The sequence below is a fragment of the Leptonychotes weddellii genome, chromosome 11 (genome assembly GCF_054177405.1).
Source record: "Leptonychotes weddellii isolate Sample4059 chromosome 11, ASM5417740v2, whole genome shotgun sequence".
Classification (NCBI taxonomy): Eukaryota; Metazoa; Chordata; class Mammalia; order Carnivora; family Phocidae; genus Leptonychotes; species Leptonychotes weddellii.
Genome location: NC_138379.1, coordinates 95046584 through 95067666, shown reverse-complemented (window position 1 = coordinate 95067666; position 21083 = coordinate 95046584). Strand labels below are relative to the sequence as shown.

Sequence of the window (21083 nt, the reverse complement as noted above, 5' to 3'; positions counted from 1 at the left end):
AAAACAGGCTAGCTCCCTATAATTGCAGAGTCATTTTAATTGTCTAGCACCAACAGCTTTTGGTCTATCATGGACTCTGAGTTCTTTAAAGAAATGCTGTGTCACCATCATTCTTTTTGGCACCGAGGACAAGTTTGTGTGGGAAAACATGGGCATTGAAGATTCTGAGTTGAAAAGTGACTCAGAAAAATCCATTTCTGGATGTGAAGGAACTTGGGAATACTTTAACCAAGTTTATTTTGTTTAGATTTCCTTTTTTCATATGTGCCTAAAAGTTACATGCAACCCAAATCTCTATCTAATTAAGTATAAAGAGCTGTTTCAGTAGATACAAAACAAAAATCTAAAGTATAGTTTAATCGATAGGATTTTTTTGCTTCTCTTTTCAACGCATAGAAAACATCAGGGCAGGCTACACAACTGATAGAACTTCAGATTCAATGAAACATGGTGTTTGTGGTTCCCAAATATGACACCTGGCACATCAAAGGAGTTAAATAAGTATTTGTTGAAAGAAATTAATGCAGGGGCGCCTGGGTGGCTCAGTCGTTAAGCGTCTGCCTTCAGCTCAGGTCATGATCCCAGGGTCCTGGGATCGAGCCCCGCATCGGGCTCCCTGCTCAGCGGGAAGCCTGCTTCTCCCTCTCCCACTCCCCCTGCTTGTGTTCCCTCTCTAGCTGTGTCTCTCTCTGTCAAATAAATAAATAAAATCTTAAAAAAAAAAAAAAAGAAATTAATGCATTCTGCAAAATGGAATACAGTGTCTGGCCCTGAATGTCCCTCCAAGAAAAGATGTTCTGCAGAAAACCTTCCCCTGGGATTCTCACCGAGCGAGGGATGTGCATCTCACCACTGCCCGCCACCCCTCAACCTATTCATTGCAAAATTCTTGTCCAAAAGAACTTAACATAGTAACAATAAAAACTAGTTTTATCTGTTACAGTTTAACTGCCTAAAAGAATTTCAAAAAGAGCTTTAGAGACATGTCGCTTCCAATTCTTATTATAACTCCCAAGATGCTTTTGTTGGTAATTCCCACGAAGAGATCTCTTCTCAATTTTGTGCGAGGGTTTTGTGCTACAAACCAGAGAGACTGGAATTTAAAGATGAAACATGTCTTGAGTAGACAGTGAGTCTTAATGTGCCTATCCACGCTGTAATTTCTTCTGGCAATATACACTTCCAGATGACTACCACGTAAGATGCTTTTAAAAACTATGCAGATCACGCGTGACATCTGCATTTCACTACCTGGTACATCATTGCACAGAAGTGACTTCATCCCCATGACAGACAGAAGTGAAGAATAAAAGAAAGCTTCCTTTTTTGTAACCTCTGCAGAGTCCTACTCACCTTCTGGATTGTTTGGTAAAATCAGTAAGTCATCTACAGATTAGTTAGCTTTGGTACATTCATAATTTTCCTTTGGTGAAAAAGACTGGCAGTTTTTCAAAACCTAGCTTCCCTGTTCATCTGGTTAAGTGATAACGTGAAGTCTTCTACTCCTTCCTGTCTTCCTTCCTTCTGTCAACTCCTAAGCGTGTAATCTTTAGCAAGTCACTTAACCTCTCTGCTGTGGTAGTCTTTCTCTTTCTTATCAGTAAAATGGGGATTATAAAAGTGCATACCCCATAGGCTTGCTGAATAAGTATGAAGTCACTTAATACCTACAAAGCACTTAGAAGAGTCTCCCACATAGAAGCCGCTAAAGCCCATAACAAATCCAGCCACCGTTTCCATTATTGCTGCACATGATCAAATAAGGTCAACAGAAATGAATCAATCAATAAATTAATAAATTAGTGAAAGATGAAGTGGAATATAAAGTTCGATCCTCAGAGATGACGATTTCAGTAGAAAGAGAAGGTAGAGGCAAAGCATACTGATAATGCTCTTCGTAACCTTCCTTCCTGTCTTGTCCACTCACCCCGAGTATAACTTGATATAATGAGCACAGGACAGCACTCTTGCTTCAGTAGATCAGAGCCAACCTGTGCTGCCTCAAGTCCCTATGAAAAGACAGAGAAGAAATGATGTGTGCGCTCTCCAAGGGCACGTGTCGCCATGTATCCAGCTGTGGGGGATGCTGAGTAGGGACTGTGTGCAACCTCCCAGCCCAAGAACTCGCTAGCTGTGTCACTGCCCCAACATTGCTTAATTTCAGCATTGCCATTTATGAATTGGACATTATGAATAGCCCAGTGGCCACTCTGAAGAGCAAACTACATTTGAATGACAGGTAGAAAAGGCCCTGCTACAAGGTAGGTATTCAAAACTGTTAGTCACCCAAATATATATAAATATTTTCGAGAAACTCCCAGTAAATGGTAAGTAGCTCAGTTAACATCACTTCTCCTTGTCCTGGCTGAGTTACCTGAATTAGGCAGAGAACAATTATGCTGCAATCATCTATGTTGTTTGGGAATCTGTAACATTCATTTCTTTATGCTTGTTGCAAACAGACCTTCTATAAGAAATGTGATTCAATCAATTCCAAAGGCTTAAGAGTCTTGAACAGCATACCAATTTTAGACGCCAAAGTTTAACTGAAATTTGGCGTATAGATGAACCCTTCTCCCTGTACTGAAAGTCCCAGAAGATTCTTAAACAAAGAGCAATCATGTGAATTGTGCAAGACTGTTGAATCTCAGATCTGTACCTCTGAAACAAATAATGCAATATATGTTAAGAAAAGAAAAAAAGAAGAAGAAGAAGGTAGCGGGAGGGGAAGAATGAAGCGGGGGAAATCGGAGGGGTAGACGAACCAGGAGAGATGATGGACTCTGAAAAACAAACTGAGGGTTCTAGAGGGGAGGGGGTGGGAGGATGGGTTAACCTGGTGGTGGGTATTGAGGAGGGCACATTCTGCATGGAGCACTGGGTGTTATGCACAAACAATGAATCATGGAACACTTCATCTAAAACTAATGATGTAATAATGTATGGGGATTAACATAAGAATAAAAAAAAAAACAAAGAGCAATCAGAAATGGTAATTTCATCCAACTGGATCCAATTATATTTAGCCTATTTTATAAAAGAGGGAGAAAAATAAGAATGGACTCAAGAAAATGTTTTCCCTTTATGATTTACTCTCTAGGAGGTGAAGATGAATTGCCTTATGAAGTTACTTCTTTTATTTATTTATTTATTTATTTATTTATTTGACAGAGAGAGAGAGACAGCAAGAGAGGGAACACAAGCAAGGGGGAGCGGGAGAGGGAGAAGCAGACTTCCTGCCGAGCAGGGAGCCCGATGTGGGGCTCGATCCCAGGACCTTGGGATCATGACCTGAGCCGAAGGCAGACGCTCAACCGACTGAGCCACCCAGGTGCCCCATGAAGTTACTTCTTGTAACACAAGGAACATAACTGTCTAGAAAAAAAAAATGCAATGTCTTCCTAGAGATAAACATTCTGTTACAAATACGGGCCTTTCAGCACATCTACCAGTAACTCCACAACCTGCAAAGATCACCCCCTAAAAAAAGTGTTCATGATAATAATTTGTTATCAGCAGATGTTGAGTACTTCAAGCCAGGGGAGGTTTGGAAACAAAATGGGTAGTTTCTGTCATGCAGAACAGACCTCCAAAGAAGAGACCCACCGTAAACCCAAGAGACTGGGGCAGATGTTGATTCACAAATGAAGAAGGGGAAGCAAATGCAAAGGTGGTTTTCACATTTGCTTTTCCGCTACTAGCAGCTTCCAAACTGCAAACCCTTAATCAAAGTCCAGGTCTTTGCTTCATGGTTATAGACACTATTTTTTCAAAGGTCGTAATGAATACTAAGGTCCTCTCTGACATCTAAACTACTACATACAAATCCCTTTTTGTCCATATTCAAAGAGATCCTATCAGCAATGGAACACCGACTTTGTATAAAACATTACATTAATAATTTCTTTTATGTAAAAGAAAAACCACAGCACTTACAAGCTACACATTATGTAACAGGTATCAAGATACATTGTGAGTACATTTCCATTGTACATATTTTTATTTTAGAACTTATTCAAGTCACTCGTATCTTGGTTCATTTTAAATATCTCCCCTTGTCTTTAATGTTCTGCAATTTCAACATATGTTTAAAGGGGTTTATTTTTCTGGTTTGCACTAATATTGTTGTACTTCATAAACATGAGAATTCACCATCTCTGGAAAATCATCACCCATTATCTATTCAAACGTTGTGTCTCCCTTGTTGTCTGTGTTCTCTCCTTCTGGGACTCCTATCTTCTTGTTCCATAACTCAATAATATTCATATTTTTCATTTACTTATGTCTATGCACTCTGGGTATTATCATCAATTATGGTATGGTTAATCTGCATTTTAACCCTCCCATTGAGTTATTTCAAAATTTTATTTTTCATTTATAGATTTTTCTGTCTTTAAAAAATTAGTCTTTTATTTTCTTGGGGTCTGATTTGTTATATATTGTCGACATTTTATACATGCCCATTTTACATTCTCTTTCATGTTGTTCTATTATGTCAAGTGTTTAAAAACTGCTGTTGTGTCTTCTGCTGACTCTCCCCAGGGATTATATCATCTGCTCACTCTCATTCGTGATTGATCATTTCCTTGTGCATCCGGTCATGTATTAGAGTGAGCATTTCTTCAGCGGGCTTGCTGTTTCCTTGAAAATCCTTGGCAGTCTAGATTACTGGTACTATAGCTTAGGGATGGCTTTGTGCTTTACTCTTCGAGGATCCCCAAGGGTATTTTCTGACATGAAGATTTCTAGGTCAGAAAGTGGTGTAAAAAACAAGTGCAAAAACAAAAACTCACATGACACAGGAGCAAAGAATACAATTCTTAGCCAAGGATTTCTTTTTCTCTTACTAATCGGGTTTCTTATTCTCACTCATTGCTGGTGGCATTTTTCCAGCCTAACTTTTCATTAAAGGAAAGGTCCTGGTCTTATGCAGGGGGCAGGCATGTCTTAGTCCCAGCTCCATGGCTCATCGGGAACCAAGGCCTTAGCGTCATCTGTCCCATGCAGACATTCGACTCCAACCACCGTGTTCATGCAAATGCATAACCCATGAAGCAGCCACAGCTCAGTTCAACACAGGCTATACTCACTTTTAATTGCTTTGCTTCAGGCACATGGTAATAATCCTTTTTCACTGATTCACTGATTGCAAAATTAGTTAATGTTTTGAAATCATTTTAAATATTTTATCCAGTTTTACGAGGTATCTGTAACCATAAATTTTTTTTAGATTATCTTAGTCTACTGCATTGCAAGAGCTTAATCAATTAGTCCTTCCCAAGCAGAAGGTTGATGGAACTGTATTTCAGATCTTGAGTAGTTAGAAACCCTCCACATTATTTTTTACATCCAGGATTCTTCCCCATGTTCAAAAGTAATAGACTAGAGACAAACTTTTAACTTCTAAGTGAAGTAACTCTCTGACATACCTCCTGGGACCCGGGGAGGACTTAGACCACTTCTTGCTAATCACCATCACCAACTGATCAAAAGAGAGTGTTTTAACTGATTTCTGACTAAAAGTAGGAAAGAGAAAGGGAATCTTTTTTTCCTAAACACTATTTCGAACGTTACCGCTTAAACACTATTAAGACCTGAATATATGCAACTGCTCTCAAGAAGATTTGCCACAATTTTCAGTAGTAAAAGCCCCATGATATAAACAACATAAAAATCTTTCCACATACGAAAACTACGAAACAGAATTTTTTAGCAAAAGTTACAGAATTTATCCTACAGAAATGACAACTTGCTATAATTTGTGATCTTCTAAGGGAAAAATCTCAATGATTTGAGGAAATGGTGATGTCCACATCTCCGGTGTGCCATTTCCACAAGTAATTCACCTCCCACTCTAGGAAAATACATGACATTGCTTACATCACAAGTCAAAAGCGTAAGGAAGGGCTTTTTTGTACTCTCTACCAGAAGGAAGGGATTTTCTTCAGTTCCGTCTCGTACATCATAGGTGTGAAGTACTGTTGTTGACCTGTCTAAAGACTGTACTTGATTATTCAACTGGAAAAAATAAAAAACCTCACCAGAGTAAGCAGTGATGAAAACTAACTATAGAATCTTATGGAAATAATAGATTTAGACAAAACAAACTCTTATTCTAGAATATGGTTCATCCTGTAATTAATTATAGTATCTTTGACATGATACAGGAGTGTTCATTATGAACAGAAGCACATTAAAATATTTCTGTCATCTCTCTGCTGTCCTGGTCTACACATTTAGAATGGTCTGAGATTCCTGAAGTAAGAGAGGAGAATGCTTATTCTTTAGAGAGCAGGTAATGTTAAGAAGTGGATAAATCAATAAGGCGGTGGGTCACATTCGAAGAAAGCACTGGGAAAAGTTTACAAGACAATTTCGAATTATTACTTCACTTAGTCTCTCTCACTCCTAATTTACAAACACAAGTTTTTAAAATCAAAATTATTTTTCTCACACGGTAACAAATTATAGGACGATCAGGTGAAAAAAATTTAAAATTTTCTCTACAGGACAGCCTGATTGTTAAAAAGCAGTGTAGCTTTTTAAAGTTGCTTAAGTAGCTGCAGGTGACATTATCAAATATCTAACCCTCAGGCTTAGTGGGTCTCGTCTAAGGCAAAAAAAAAAAAAAAAATCCACTTATGTTTTAAACATATACCCTCAAAGCACGTTTGAAAATAGCTGTATTCAGAATATCCAGGATTGATTTGTTTTTCTTCTCGTCTGTTGTTCTTGGCATGTATCTCCTTGCTCCTCAGGGTGTGGTCCATGGACTAGCAGCATCTCAGAGATCATTAGATACACAGAATCTTGGGCTGCACCTGGGCCCTACTGCATCAGAATCTGCATTTTAACAAGATTCCGGGGTAATTCGTCCGCCCATTAAGGTTTGAGAAGCACTGTGCTATAAGACATAGAAATATTTTCTAATTCAATGTCAAGTACAAGATTCTTTTGTGGATGATGAAAATGTCATGGAATTAGTGATGATTTTTTCACACCTCCGGGGATATATTAACTACTGATATGTACAATGTAAATGGGTGAACTCTATGGTATGTGATATATATCTTAATTTTTGAGAAAGAAAGAAAAGATAATAGTAAATACTTTCAAATTGTACAGCACAAAGATGAATGGAACCAGTTCCAACTTTTTTCTATCTTGGGAAAAAATTAGATGCACCATTTCCTGGGGCTCACCTCTTCCTGAGAAAGGGAACACACCAGTCCTTGACGCTGGGCAGACCTGACCAAGGGTTTGCAGGAGCCGGCAGGGGGGATGGAGTGGGGAGCTGAGCGTCCCCAGCACCCCCACCACGTACTCCAGAGCTGCTTTCCTCGGGAAACCGCGTGCGGAAAGAACGTCAGGAACCCACACTACCCAATCGAGGGAAGTGACAAAGAGGCAGAGAGGCTGTCCGCCAGCCGCCCCTGAGCTCCCCGGCATGTGCGGGATGGAAGGCTTCTCCCTCATTCCACCCCCTGCCCGCCCCCGCCAACCCCCAACCTCCCTCGCAGAAAAACCCCTCCAGATTCTTAAATAAAATCCCGTAGTCGCTCTGGGTTCCCCGCAAACGCCCTCGACCCCCTCGCCTCCACAACGGACGAGTCTCCCGCCCCGCACCCCCTGGGCGCCCTCGGGGAACGCCTGGCGCTCAGGGTGGGAAAGCCTCCCGCGCTTCCCTGTCCCCGACCTAACCCGGCGACCTGGGGGCCGGGCGCGCCGGGCAAGCTCGCCCCTCCACTGACACCTGCGAACTTGTGCGGGGTCTGGCAGCGGGAGGGCCCGAGCGCGCCCGGCGGAGGGCAGGGGCAGCGGCGCGCGCGGACGCGGGGCGCGCCGGGGACCCTGAGCCGGGTAGCCTCTCTCCCTTAGACCCCGAGTTTCGCGGCCCAGCCCGTGCCTTCGGCGCAGCGCCAAGGGGTCTGAGCGGACGGAGCTGCTGCGGCTCGAGACCGACACCTGCCCATCCTTCGCGGAGTCGGAACCCCGAGGTCACGCTCTCCCGGGCCAACATACCCGTGTGTGCTCACCAGGGACAAAACCTAGACGCGCGCGCCCCTCCGCTCGCTCGGGGCCCAACCCAGGCTCGCACGGCCCAGGGAGGGACACGGGTGTCCGGACGCGCGCGGCCCCGGCTCCCCCCTCCCGCCGGCACCCCCCGCCCGCGGCGCCCGCACTCACAGGCAGGGGTAGTAGCCGTAGGCCGGCCGCGGGGGCTGAGGGCAGCAGTCCTCTCCGGGCTCCGAGTCCAAGAGCAGGTAGTCCTGGCTCTCGTTGCGCCGCGCGCCGGCTCCAGCCGCCCGCCGGGGAGAGCCGCCCCTGCGGGGCGCGAACACCGGGCTCTGGTTCATTGCGCGAGCGCCCGGCCGGCGCAGGGCCGGCTCTCGGGGAAGGCACGTCGGCTGGCCGGGCGGGCCGGTGCGCAGAGACCGCGCGCGCAGGGGCCCGCCACCCCCGTCCGACTGGCCGCCCGCAGACCCGCGCCCCGGGCACCGAGTTGAGGCGGGGGTTGCGGACGTCCGCGGTTCCGAGCTCTGCGAGCGGCTCCCAGGCCGGCCGGGGGAGAAGTCACCACTCAGGGGGTCACCAGGGGACCTGGCCCGAGCGCGTCCGGCGAGGGGACCCCGCGGGGAGGGGGCCGGGGCTCCGGGGCGGAGCGAGTGCGGGCGGGGCGGCGGGCGCAGCGGCGCGGGCGAGCGCAGAGCGGGGCACCCGGCTGAGGAGTTGCCACGTCCACCGAGGCTCCGGCCTCGCTCCCGCCGGCCTCCCCCGCGTCCTCCGGGGGTCCCCACCTTTAAAGGGATCTGAACCGGCCCCCAGAAGTCAGCCGGTCTGGCCGCCGCCACTTTCGGGGCCGGGATAACCCTGAACTAGGCGGAGCCACACGCGCGCGCTCCTTCCTTCTTTCCTTTCTTTGCTTTTCCCATTTCTCTTTTCTTTCCTCCTTTCCTTCTTTTTTCTTTCCTTTCTTCTTTCTTTGATTCTTTGATCCTTCCTTCCCCTTTCTTTCTCCCCCCCAAGTCTGCTCATTTGGAAATCACACAAATTGAGAACTTTCTAGGAAGGTTCCTTTAAGATTCTTGAAGAACCAAAGAAACCTGTTTTGGTTTTGTTTGTTTTAAAGGCCAAGAGACTCTCCAGACTGTCTTCATTTTCTTAGGGCATTTTCTCTCCCACTCCCAACCCCTTAAGTTATTGTTAACACTTTACTTTAAAATGAGCAACGTTCTATGTTCCAACACCAGATGTTCCCAGTTCCTGAGCAAACCAACAAAAATAGGCAGGCATTTTCTGATGATACGACAAAGAGGCCAGCAACCTGCTTACTTCAGAGAAAACCTTTCCTTCCATCACTGCAAATGATGAAATTATTTCTCTGCCAGATGTTTCCTACATTTCTAAACTTTTTAATTTTAAGATTTAGTTTTAAATTCTGATTTAATCTTCACAGATGTGAGAACTTAAAACTTCTCAGCAAGGATGAATCAGTATCTATAGTAGTTCAAGAAGTAGTTAATTAGGAATCCATTGATTCATTTATTCAACAAATATTTAATCAATGCCAACTGTGTACCAAGCACCATTTTAGGATTCAGAGGCAAATTAGCCTGATAAGGGCCCTGTCTGCCTTCACAGGGCTTTCACAGAAGAAAGGGAGACAGAGATTAAACAAGCAAATGAAAAGTATCAGACACAAAGGCCACAATGAAAATAACAGTGATGTGATAGTAACTGGGGACTATTTCAGGTTAGGTGGTTAAAAGAGGCCTCTCCAAGGAGGTGCTGGTTAAGTAAAGAGAGAGGGTGAGGAGCCAGACATGAAAAGATCTGAAGCCCATTACAGTTGGAGTGAAGAGAGCCAGATGGTCTGAAATTCTGAAGTAAAGATAACCTTCGCTTCCCATGAACAGGTGAGCAATGAAATGGATGTTGGAAGTGTGGGCACAAGCAATCAACTTGATAGAGGGTAAAAAGAGATCACAAATTTAGAGGTTTTGAGTTTGCCAGCACACTAGGAGCTAAAGCTCAAGAGGGTGGGAACCACTGCACCCTGAGAGCCTAGTTCTGTATGTGGCGCAGGTATGTGGGATGGATGGATGGATGGATGAAGTATAGACCAAAAAAATACGGAAACACTCTAGACCACCAAAAGACGTTTACCCTGAAAAACCTCAGTCATTCTGAAGTGTGTTGTTCCTGATTTAAGAATCTCCTTTTTTTGATTTCTCAACATCTGGAGCCATGATTTAAAGTTTTTATTTTCTGGTAATTATACATAGCAATAAGATATCTGCTTGAAATGTGTTTGTTCATGGCAAATGCTATCTGTGAGAACGCAACACCTTTGTTGCTTGAATGAATTAGTTAATGTTTAATTAAACAGCACCAAGGTAATCTGTTTAGAAACATGAAGTGCAGGAAACAATTTAGTGGGGGAAGTAATATCCAAATGTTTTCGACTTGACTCAAATTCTGTGAGTCAAAGCAAAGTTGGAAAAGACTGATGGTGTTAGTTGAAGTGTTAGTCTTTAACTTAAAAAACAAAAATTGAGACATAATTACTTTGTTGTTCTAGTGTGTTGAGCTGTTTGTGCCTTTTCTCATCACACGGTTTTTCATACTCAGGTAGCAACCTTCACACTGAAAGAGTTATTACAGTAAACTGATGATGTGACATCAGTTTATCATTTTGCAACATAAGACATGTTTTTCTCTATTATCTGACATACAGTTGGTACTGGACAAGTAAACCCCATCTCTCCCCCAGAGGCAGGAGTTTATGAAGAAGCACAAAGAGGATCAGGTTGGAGTCTGAAAGCCTGGGTTCTTGCTTTAGCCATTCCCCTAACGGAAAGTTTGTGATTTCAGACAGCACCTTTAACCTCCTGCTTCATTTATTCATTGGTAAGTGATAGATAATTACCGAGGACCCCTCCGTCTCTTTCTGCATTGTATGCTTACCTACGAAGTTTCATCTCTTCAATTATGTTTAAAAACACAGTAGAACAGAAGTCAACTTCTCAAACTAGTAACATGTCTTAATCAAGTCCAGCAGTGTTGAGTGGATGTGGACCAAAGAAGACGGAAATCCCAGTTCTCACAGAGGTGGAGTGTCACGCAATCTCACGTTCCGCGCGCTCCTGTCGTCTGTTTAAGGTATTGAGATGAAACAGAACACTCTGTTTTAACTCCAAGACTCAGGCATGAAGGTGGGCTTTGTTCTCTACAGGATGGGAGGGACACCTTACTACACACATCTGCACAGTTTGATTGATTATTGGTTAATTTTACAAAAACTGGTATAATTATTATAACAGTATTTTGAAAAGTCAAGTGAGGCAAAATGAATAAGAAAAGCGTTGCCCTCTAGAAGGTCTCAGGCTAGGAGCCCAAAGGCAAAGAAAACAAAGTGACCACCAGCCTCAGGGACAGAGCTTGGGAAAACCTTGTGAGACGCTGACTCAGGAAGACACTAAGAAGGTGCCGCGTAGAAGACCGGGGCAGCTGCTGCTGCTGATGGGAAACCACGGACACAAAAGCTTTTCTGGGAAACGCAGTTTGGGTTAGTTGGTCGACAGCTACAGATAATAGTTGAGTCAGGAAACCATCTGGATAATTTAAAGCCCCTGAGTCCTGACTCCTAACTCACGAAGACTCCACAGGGGAAAAACAAGAACACCCCCACAAGCATCAGAAGGCCTGAGCGTCTCTCAGTGAAGGTCTGTGTAGATTAAGGTTTGAGGCAGATAGTTGGCAGGCGCTCCATCTCTGAGCCTCCGTATCGGAATTTTTAAAGTAGTGAGGTTGTAATAAGTACATTTACTATCTCTGTTACAGCTAAAACTTTATTAGGTTAAACATTAGAAACATTATGTGAAACATTAGCCACCTATTTTAATTTTTGCTGTAACTTGAGCTTAACAGACATCCAGCATCCTAACATTATTATATGGGTATTTTGTGTAAGCAGTGGGATTACACGGCTTCATTTAGGACAGGTCATGTTGGACTAAATTAACTTCTCTTTCGGTAGAGTAATTAGAATGCTTTCAATAAACTATTGACCAAGGGCATCGTGTAATATATTTGACAGCAAGATTAACAAGTATGGACTGGGTAATAGAGGAGTTGGAGGTCGGTTGAGAATACTGCTCAGTTATGGGGTGCTGTCACCCAGGCTCAGTAAATCCAGACATATAAAGAATGGACAGAGATGCCATTATACATATTTTCCTATCACTGGAGGCATTCAAATACAGCCTGGACCTCAATTTTCTACATATGCTGTAAAGTGAATGAATATTAACTGTGGTAAATTCAATGAACACCAAGATCCTTTAAGTACAAAATTCAAAAATTATCTCCAGGGATCCAAAATGCACAGCTGATAAAAATCAGTATCTATTCCTAATGTATGTTTTTTAAAAAACAGTAAACTAAGAATAACAGACACATCATTACTATGGTGAAGAATACCTATTTCAAATAAAACCAACATGGAGAAATACCAAAGATGATTCCACTGATATAAGAAATAAAATAAAGGTGTCACTATACATTACTATTACTCATGAACTAAGAACTACAATAAGCTAAATAAAACATAATAGGACAAGTCTGAAAAGAATCTAAATCTATTAGTTGACAGATGACATAATTCTTTACTGTAAAAAAATTAGATTTTTAACTGAAATTACTAAACCAAAGAGTAAGAAATGTGTTTGGAACAATGTTAGAGTATAAAGGTAAACAGAAAATTCCGTAGTTTTCCTGTATGCTAGCAATAGCCAGTCAAAATATAGTAAAGTCTACAAAATATAAAATAAATTGAAATAAATTTAACCAAGAACTGTAAAACCCATATAAAGAAAACTATAAACTTAAAATGAGTCAAAGTCTACACAAATTATAGTTTGATAGTTTGATGAGACTGGTGTTAAATGTATAATTTGGGTATAATGTATTTTCTTTTTTAAAAGACTTTGTCAGAGAGAGAGAGAGAGAGCACAAGCAGGGGGAGCAACAGAGGGAGAAGGAGAAGCAGGCTCCCCGCTGAGCAGGGAGCCCGGATGCGGGGCTCGATCCCAGGACCCTGGGCAGATGCTCAATCAACTGAGCCACCCAGGCGTACCTAGAATGTAGTATTTTCAATATTGTCTTCCCCTATAGGGACAGGTTTTCTCTATTATTTATTTTTTCTAAGAATAAATGTGACAAAAGCAAGTAAATTCATTTTTAGAAAGCAGGAAAGGAACTTGCTCTATAAAACATTAAATGATTTAGTAAAACCACAATAAATAGATGGATATTCACAAAATAGAAACATTAAAAGAATATAATAGAAAGTTCAGTCAGAGGTTTAAGGCTATAAAAGATTTTATGGTAGGATAAAGGACATATCTTAACTCATTGGAGGAAATGAAGTCATACTGAATAAAGGGAAGAAGGTAAGAGATTTCGGTCTCCACCTTAGCCATAAAATAAATGCAATGCATTAGGAAATTGAATAATCTTTTTTTTTAAGATTTTGCCCATTTATTTGAGAGAGAGAGAATGGGAGCATGGCGGGGGGGAGGGCCAGAGGGAGAAGCAGGCTCCGCACTGAGCAGGGAGTCCAACGCAGGACTCCGGGACTCAACCCTGGAACTCCGGGATCACTCCATGATCAGGACCCAAGCCAAAGGCAGTAGCCCAACCAAATGAGTCACCCAGGCGCCCCAACTGAATGTAGTCTTAAAAACCATAAAACCTCTAGAGAAAGATTCAGGTGAACTTTATTTTTTTAATGTGTAATCTTCAGGTGGATAATGCCATTCTAAGCCTTCACCAAAAGCTGAAACAATAAAAAGACTTACAGGATTGAGTAATAAAAGCAAAAACTTACAACTGTGTGTGTATTAAATTTTATATATATATATACACACACACACAAAACCTTTGAGAGTTGAGCATACGCCACCCACCCAAACCACTTTATGCCGGAGGTGTTCACAGAAGATGAGCTGAAAGTTCCAGCTTTCCTATGGGCTCATGGCTCCTTCGGCACAACGCCTCTCTTAAAATTTAGAAAATGTCTTTCCATTTGATTCCAGTCAGCTTCATGTGCCAATAATTACACACATGGGGGGGTTGCGTTTCTTAGAGTCGCTGTGCTCAGTTACATTCTGACACCACTCTCCGTCCCTCGCCTCCCCCAGCTGCAGCCCCTCGCCCTCGGGGCGCCTCAGCCCTCCCCCAGCTGCAGCCCCTCGCCCTCCGGGCGCCTCAGCCCTCCCCCAGCTGCAGCCCCTCGCCCTCCGGGCGCCTCAGCCCTCCCCCAGCTGCAGCCCCTCGCCCTCGGGGCGCCTCAGCCCTCCCCCAGCTGCAGCCCCTCGCCCTCGGGCGCCTCCACCTGGCGGGGTGCAGCCGGAGCCCCCGGACTGCTGGATTCTACCCGCGAGCAGCGCAGCCGCACCGTGGACCGCACGCCGATGACCAAGGCCACATTCCCGGACCCCTGAGGCGCCGGGACACTCACGACGTGATGCGTCACTGTGCCGGGGCGAGAGCCCGTGCGCCCCGCGCCCCCCTGCCCTGACGACCCCCGCCCTCGGCCACGGTGCTCGCAGACTGGCCCGCAGGGTTCAAAGCGCATCTTTTTCTCGCGCTGAGCTGCCACCCGCAGCCCCACAGCCCCTGCTGCGAGTGTTCCTACTCTTAGCGGCTCTTTGCCGCGAGAAGCCCCTCAGGTGTGTGGTCTGTGCTCCCGGACGGGGTGCGCGCACTCCTCGTCAGTCCCCACCCGGCGCCCGGAAAACATTTACTCCTGTTCGTGTGTGTCCAGAGCCGCGCCTCGGCCAGGTACTGACTTCCGTGACGGCCGTGAAGACGGTCCGTGCGGAAGGGCGCGGGGAGGTCGTGACCCCCGGACGACCCCGAGCTCCATCCGGGCACCCCGCGGCCCCCCCCGCCGCACACCCCGGCCCCACCTGGCGGTGTCGGTCCGCAGGCGGGCGTCTGAGGAGCGAGCGCCGCTGAGGCCTGGCGGCGAGCCTTCCCGGCCCCGCGGCACGTGCGGTGCGGACACGCGCCGGGCGCCCAGGAGCCTGCAGGTGAGTGTCCTTCTGGTGTCCCCCCGTCTGTCTGCGGGCCTCGTGTCCAGATTTCACCCGGAAGCTGCTGAGCTTTCCAGCCAACAGCTTCGTGGTGACGGAACAATCTGTTAGAAAGTTCAGTCAGCAAGCAACGCGCGTGCGGCGTTAATGATCTCCCGGTTTCCTTCAGTACCCAAACTGCACGGTAGGTACCTCGTTCTCATCACAGCATTTTGTGGATAATATTTCTAAGGGGTAAATTAGTATTTACATACTCTAACTCAAAAGAGCATTTTAAACACAATTGTATGTTATGTATATCGATACAATTTCAAATACAATTGGTGGAACGTTGTCAAAAATCACAAGTAGATTGTTTTTGTTGAGAAGCGGAAAGTTTATTGTGACAGGATTTGGTTTTGCTGTGACAGATGTGTGGTTTTATGTCTTAAAATTTTTATTTTGAAACAATTTCAAATGAAAGCTTACAGAAAAGTGTCTAGAAAGCGGAAAGAACTCACACCTACCTTTCACCCAAATTCACCAATTGTTATATTTTTATTTATATCTCATAGTTGGTACATCATCGTCTCTCTATACAGATACCATTACGTTTTTTTCTAGTCCGTTGATAGGAAGTTGAAGATTTCATACCCTTTTACCCCAAAATATCTCAATGTGAATTTCCTAAGAACAAGGATAATCAGATACAGCTATCATAACCAGAAATTTCAACATTATACAATTCTCTTATCAATCTTCTGTTCTTAATCTGATTTTGCACATTATTCCAAGAATGTCCTTTTTGGCACTTTTGTTTGTTTGGTCCAGGACCTAGTTCCGGCTCACACGCTGCGTTCACACGGCAAGTCTGTCTCGTCCCTTTTGATCTGGAACAGTCTTCACGGGGGCATTGGCATTTTGATGGCATGGGTCAGGTATTTCTGTGGAACGGCCCTCAGTCTGGGTTTGTCTGGCATGTCTTCATCATGAGGTAGAAGTTCTACGTGCCGGCTAGGAGAACCACAAACAGGATGTCATGCCCTCCTCCGTGGATGGTGTCCAGAGGCCTGTGATGTGACCGCATCTGTGATGGTGGGTGCTAACCCTGCTCACCTGGTTAAGGGGCTATGCTCCTGGTTTCTACTGTCAAGTTATTGCTTACCTTTGTGATTAATAAGTAATACAAGAGTGATACTTGGAGTCTGTGTAAATAAATACCTTGTCCCTAGCCAAACTTACACCCACGAGTTTTAGCATCCATGGATGATGCTTGCTTGAAGCAATTATTACTATAGTGGTTACAAAACAGTGGTATTTCTAACGTCATCATGCCTTCTATATTCATATGTTGGCATTCTACTATAAGAAGGACCTCTTCTTTCCCTTCCATCTGCTCATTCATTTTTCATGAACTCAGGTATTTTATTCAAAGTGTTATTATCCATTATCATCATTATTTATTTTGATGTTCAAATGGTCCTAGATTTGGCCCCTTTTTGTGGGTCTCTTTAAAATCATTACTCCAGGGCACCTGGGTGGCTCAGTCAGTTGAGCGTCTGCCTTCGGCTCAGGTCATGATCTCAGGGTCCTGGGATCGAGTCCCGCACCGGGCTCCCTGCTCAGTGGGGAGTCTGCTTTCTCCCTCTCCCTCTACCTGCCGCTCCCCCTGCTCTAGCTCTCTCTCTCTGACAAATAAATAAATAAAATCTTAAAAAAAGATCAAATCATTACTCCGTATCAGTTTATAAAGATTCTCTTCAGTCTTTTTTTTTTTCCTGGATAGATGTGCAGTACTGCATTATACAAATCAGGGACTGGCAAACCATGACTCCCTGGCAAAATCTGACCCACCATCTATTTTTGTAAATGAGGTTTTATTGGCACAGAGCATACGTACATTTGTTTACACACTGTTTATGGCTCCTGCAACCACAGAGTTAAGCACAGAGCAACAGAGACAGTATGGACCCCAAACTACAGTCTGGCCCTTTAAGAAAAATTGGCTGTCCCTTGGTGAAAATGAATCATAATTTGTTCAAACAATATACAATGTATTGTATACGTCATACATTCAATATACAGTGAATAACCTTATACACATGTATTTTCATACTGTTGGAGGCACATCTTCAGGGTAAATTCCTAGAAGGAAAACTGATAGATCAAAAGCAAATCCAGAGTTTCTGAGTTTCTTGAATCTTTATGTTTTGTGCCTCAGTATACTTGGATAAAACTTAGGAGATTATGTGTTCAAATACTTTTTTCTGACCCGTCCGCTCTTCTCCTTCCCAGACTTCAGATGTGTGTTATTCTATACAGTATCGTCCCACAGATGCTTAAAGCTCTGCTTATTTTCTTTCAATCTTGTTTCTTTTTCTTGAGGTGAGATGTTCTCTGTTGGTCTGTCTTTATGTTCTCTGTTCTTTTCCTCTGGCATCTGAATTCTGCTATTAAAACCATGCAATGACTTTACTATTTCAGATGCTGTGTCATCCTACCATGTCTCTATCAACACTTCCCTTCAGCATCCGTAGCTGTCGCAGCCGCTTTGAAACCTTTGTCTGCTCATCCCCGGCTGCATCATTCCCGTGCATTATCTTTCCCTTAGAGATGGGTCACATTTTCTTGGTTCTTTACTTCCTGATTAATTTTGGATTGTATCCTGGGAAGACTGGAATATTAAGTTTTGGAGACTCTGGAAAAGTCTGATATTTTTTCTTTCGAAAGCAATTTATTTGACTGAAATTAAATTGTAGACTCCTTCTCTCCTGTTTGCAGCTCAAATTTCAGGTCAGTTCCTGTATATTTAGTTGTCATTGCGTCTGTCCCTTTATGCATGGTTCAACGGCCAGCCAAAGTCTTGGCCACCGTTTACTCACATAATTTGAGACTCTCCCTCCTTTGGCTCTCTTTCCAGGAATCTCCCGTGACTTCCCTGAAATTGCCCTGACTTCAGTCCTCGACTCCACAGGCCATAAACACCATAGAACACCGGGGAACTTACCCATCCTACTTGCTAGCTACTGTGGCCTGTCCGCAAATAAGAGCTATTAAAGGCAAAACTTGGCCCATGTGGGCCTCTTCCAAGTTTTCTCTCAAGAAATCCCGACTAAAGTGTTCATTCACTCTCAGTGCCTCTGTGTATGTTTTGTATTGTGCCAGAGTTAATCATTGTTACACATGGCAAGTTTGAAGCGTACAGAATTTAATCTGTGATATAGAAGGAGGCATTTCATAGTTGAACTGGGAAAAGCCAAAGACAAGCAGATGACCTTGAAGGAAGCCAGTGGAACATGGCGCATTATTCATAGGGAAACGGCTGTTCAATGAAGGGAGGATTCTTCCCTTGGGGGAGCCAGAGAATAGTGGCGCATCTGAATCTTACCAAATCAGGATTTTGAGTCATAGTTATGTGTAAGGAGAGTTAACCCTTCTTAGTACTTGTATGATTTTATGTCTATATATCTGGTTGTGTATGGTGTGAGAGATGGATTCCCTTCTACCTTCTGTCTATCTATCCACTCACCCCAGCAACATCTATTAAAAACTCCACTCTTTCCCAGGCTTGCTACCACATTCATCACAGATTCACTTTCCATGTGTATTTGGGCCTCTGTCCAGACTTGCTATTCTATTCCAATAATATATTCACTTATTCATATATGAGTTCCATACTGTTTTAATTAGAGGATTTATGATATATTTTAATATATTGTCCAGCTAGTCCCTTTTCTTAGCTTTTCTCTTCTGTATTTTCCTAGCTATTCTTGTATGCTTATTTTTCCATATAAACTTTGTATCAACTTTTCTAATTCCATAAAAAAAATGCTTGCAGGTATTTTTATTGAGATCACATTAAATTTATAAATTAATTTAAGCAAACCTGACATATTTGCAATTCTGAGTTTTCATATCTAAATACAAGGGTTGTTTTTTATTTATTCATATCTATTTTTGTGTCTTGCAGACTTGTTTTAAAGTTTTTTCCATGCTAAGCACTTTCCTAAGTTTAAACATTTTTATCCTCTTATTTTAAATATGGTTAATGTTCCATTGTATTATCTAAATAGTTATTTTGCTTACAAGAAGTCCATTAATTTCTATGTTCTTTTTATGTCTGGATACCTTACTGAATTCTTTTCTTGTTTTAGTTTATCACACATAATTTAGAGTTTTCTAGGAATACCATCATATCATTTGAACTAGAGATAGCTGTTCTATTTTTTTTAAATTCCTATGACTGCAGTTGTTTCCTATTGTCTAATCTCATTGGTTAACACTACCAGCGGACTGTAAAATAGTAGATTAAATATATACACATATGTAACTACATACAAGTGTGTGTGTGTGCGCATAAGAAAATATCCTCAATTCCTGTTTCCTGGAGGTTTCTTAATTTTTTTTTTTAAAAGAGGGTTTTCAAGCAACTATGGAGATAATCATATGATTTTTCTTCTTAGATTTATTAGTATCTTAATGGATATCTTACTACTGAACCATTTTTGCAGTACCAGAATAGATCCCAATTGATCATTATATATTACTTTCTAAATATGCATGATTTTGCTTACTAATATTTAGGATTTTTGCACCAATGTACACAAGAGATACTGATCTGTGACATTTTTTGTGCTATAAAAGTAGATGTTTTGAAGAACATTCAGTGTCAACAAAGGGGATGTTTATGTGAGATAGTTTTGGTGCTGAAAGAAATTATGTTACTTTTTACAAGGCAGATATTGGTTAACAAATTAATTAGGTGTTTGGTGATTAGGAAGTTATGTTTCGAACATTTTATACCATAACATGTTAGTTTATAAACAGTACAGATGGTTATGAGTAAGTTCTTTACTGTGTTTTAGTGACATTTTTAGGAAATTGAGGGTTTGGCATTAATATGAATGTATTATAATTTCTTTTTTCCGTTTAAAATAGGCTCCTTACTCACTAGTAAGTGACATTTTGCATAAAGTGTCATTTTCGCATGGACGTAACACTGATATTAAGCAGAAATTGCTTGTATAACAGTTCTCAATAATAAGACCTCAATGCATAAAGCAAGAAGTAAAAGATCTACGAACAGAAGTACACAATCTCAGAGATATTAACAGGTCTCTTTTCATATTTGATATGGGACATCTTTATTTTTTAAAAGATATAAAAGCTTTGAACAGAATTGGCAAACGTGACCTAGTAGTTGCATATACAATAGCACATTGTAGCCGGGACCAGCAAACTGGGCCAGATTGTGCCTGTGCACTGTTTCTGAATGAAATGTGATCTAAGAATGGCTTTTACATTTTAAAGCAGTTGTGAAAAAAATAAAAATAAGGACAAATGTGCTACAAAGACCCCATGTGGCCCACAAAGCCTCCAATAGGTGTTATTTGGCTATTCACAGAGGAAGTCTGCACTAGACAGACTACGAAATACACTCTTCATAAGTACACCCAGATCATGAATCAACATTTAAAATTGTCCCGTAAAGAAAACAGTGCAAATGACTTCACTGGAAAATTGTACCAAACATTTTGAGAAGCAATGAATCCAATCTTAAACCAACTTATCCACAGAACAGTAAGAGAGGGTATGTTTTCCAATTACTGTTATAGGAGCAATATAGTCCTTTTTATTTATTTGGGAAAGAGAGAGCGAGCCTGTGTGCAAGCGAGCATGGGGAGGAGCAGAGGGGGAGGGAGAGGGACAAGCAGACTCCACGCTGAGTGCAGAACCCAAGTGGGGTTTGATCTCAGCACCCTGAGATCATGACCTGAACCAAACCAAGAGTCAGATAGATGCTTAACCATCTGAGGCACCCAGGTGCCCCAGGAGCAACACAGTCTTAATATTAGAAACAGAGAAAGACATGTATCATATGATCTCATTGATATGAGGAATTCTTAATTGCAGGAAACAAACTGAGTGTTGTTGGAGTGGGGGGTGGGGTGGGAGGGATGGGGTGACTGGGTGATAGACACTGAGGAGGGTACGTGCTCTGTT

General features: G+C 42.8%; 1 protein-coding gene and 1 long non-coding RNA gene across 4 annotated transcripts in view; one reads left to right on the top strand and one right to left on the bottom strand.

Annotated features, from left to right (window-relative positions):
- TRPC6 (transient receptor potential cation channel subfamily C member 6) overlaps nucleotides 1–8614 on the bottom strand; it is a 95237-nt gene extending 86623 nt beyond the window's left edge. For all 3 annotated transcript variants that reach the window (XM_006749618.3, XM_081799622.1, XM_081799623.1), the window contains exon 1: nucleotides 8188–8614. In XM_006749618.3, the coding sequence (XP_006749681.1) occupies nucleotides 8188–8357 (170 nt within the window). In that variant the 5' untranslated portion in view covers nucleotides 8358–8614. The remainder of the gene's footprint in view (nucleotides 1–8187) is intronic.
- Nucleotides 8615–17472: 8858 nt separating this feature from the next.
- LOC115937878 (uncharacterized) lies at nucleotides 17473–18214 on the top strand. The gene is made up of 2 exons (XR_014138411.1): nucleotides 17473–17873; nucleotides 18001–18214. It is a non-coding gene; the product is annotated as an uncharacterized LOC115937878 (long non-coding RNA).
- The last annotated feature ends 2869 nt before the right edge of the window (nucleotides 18215–21083 follow it).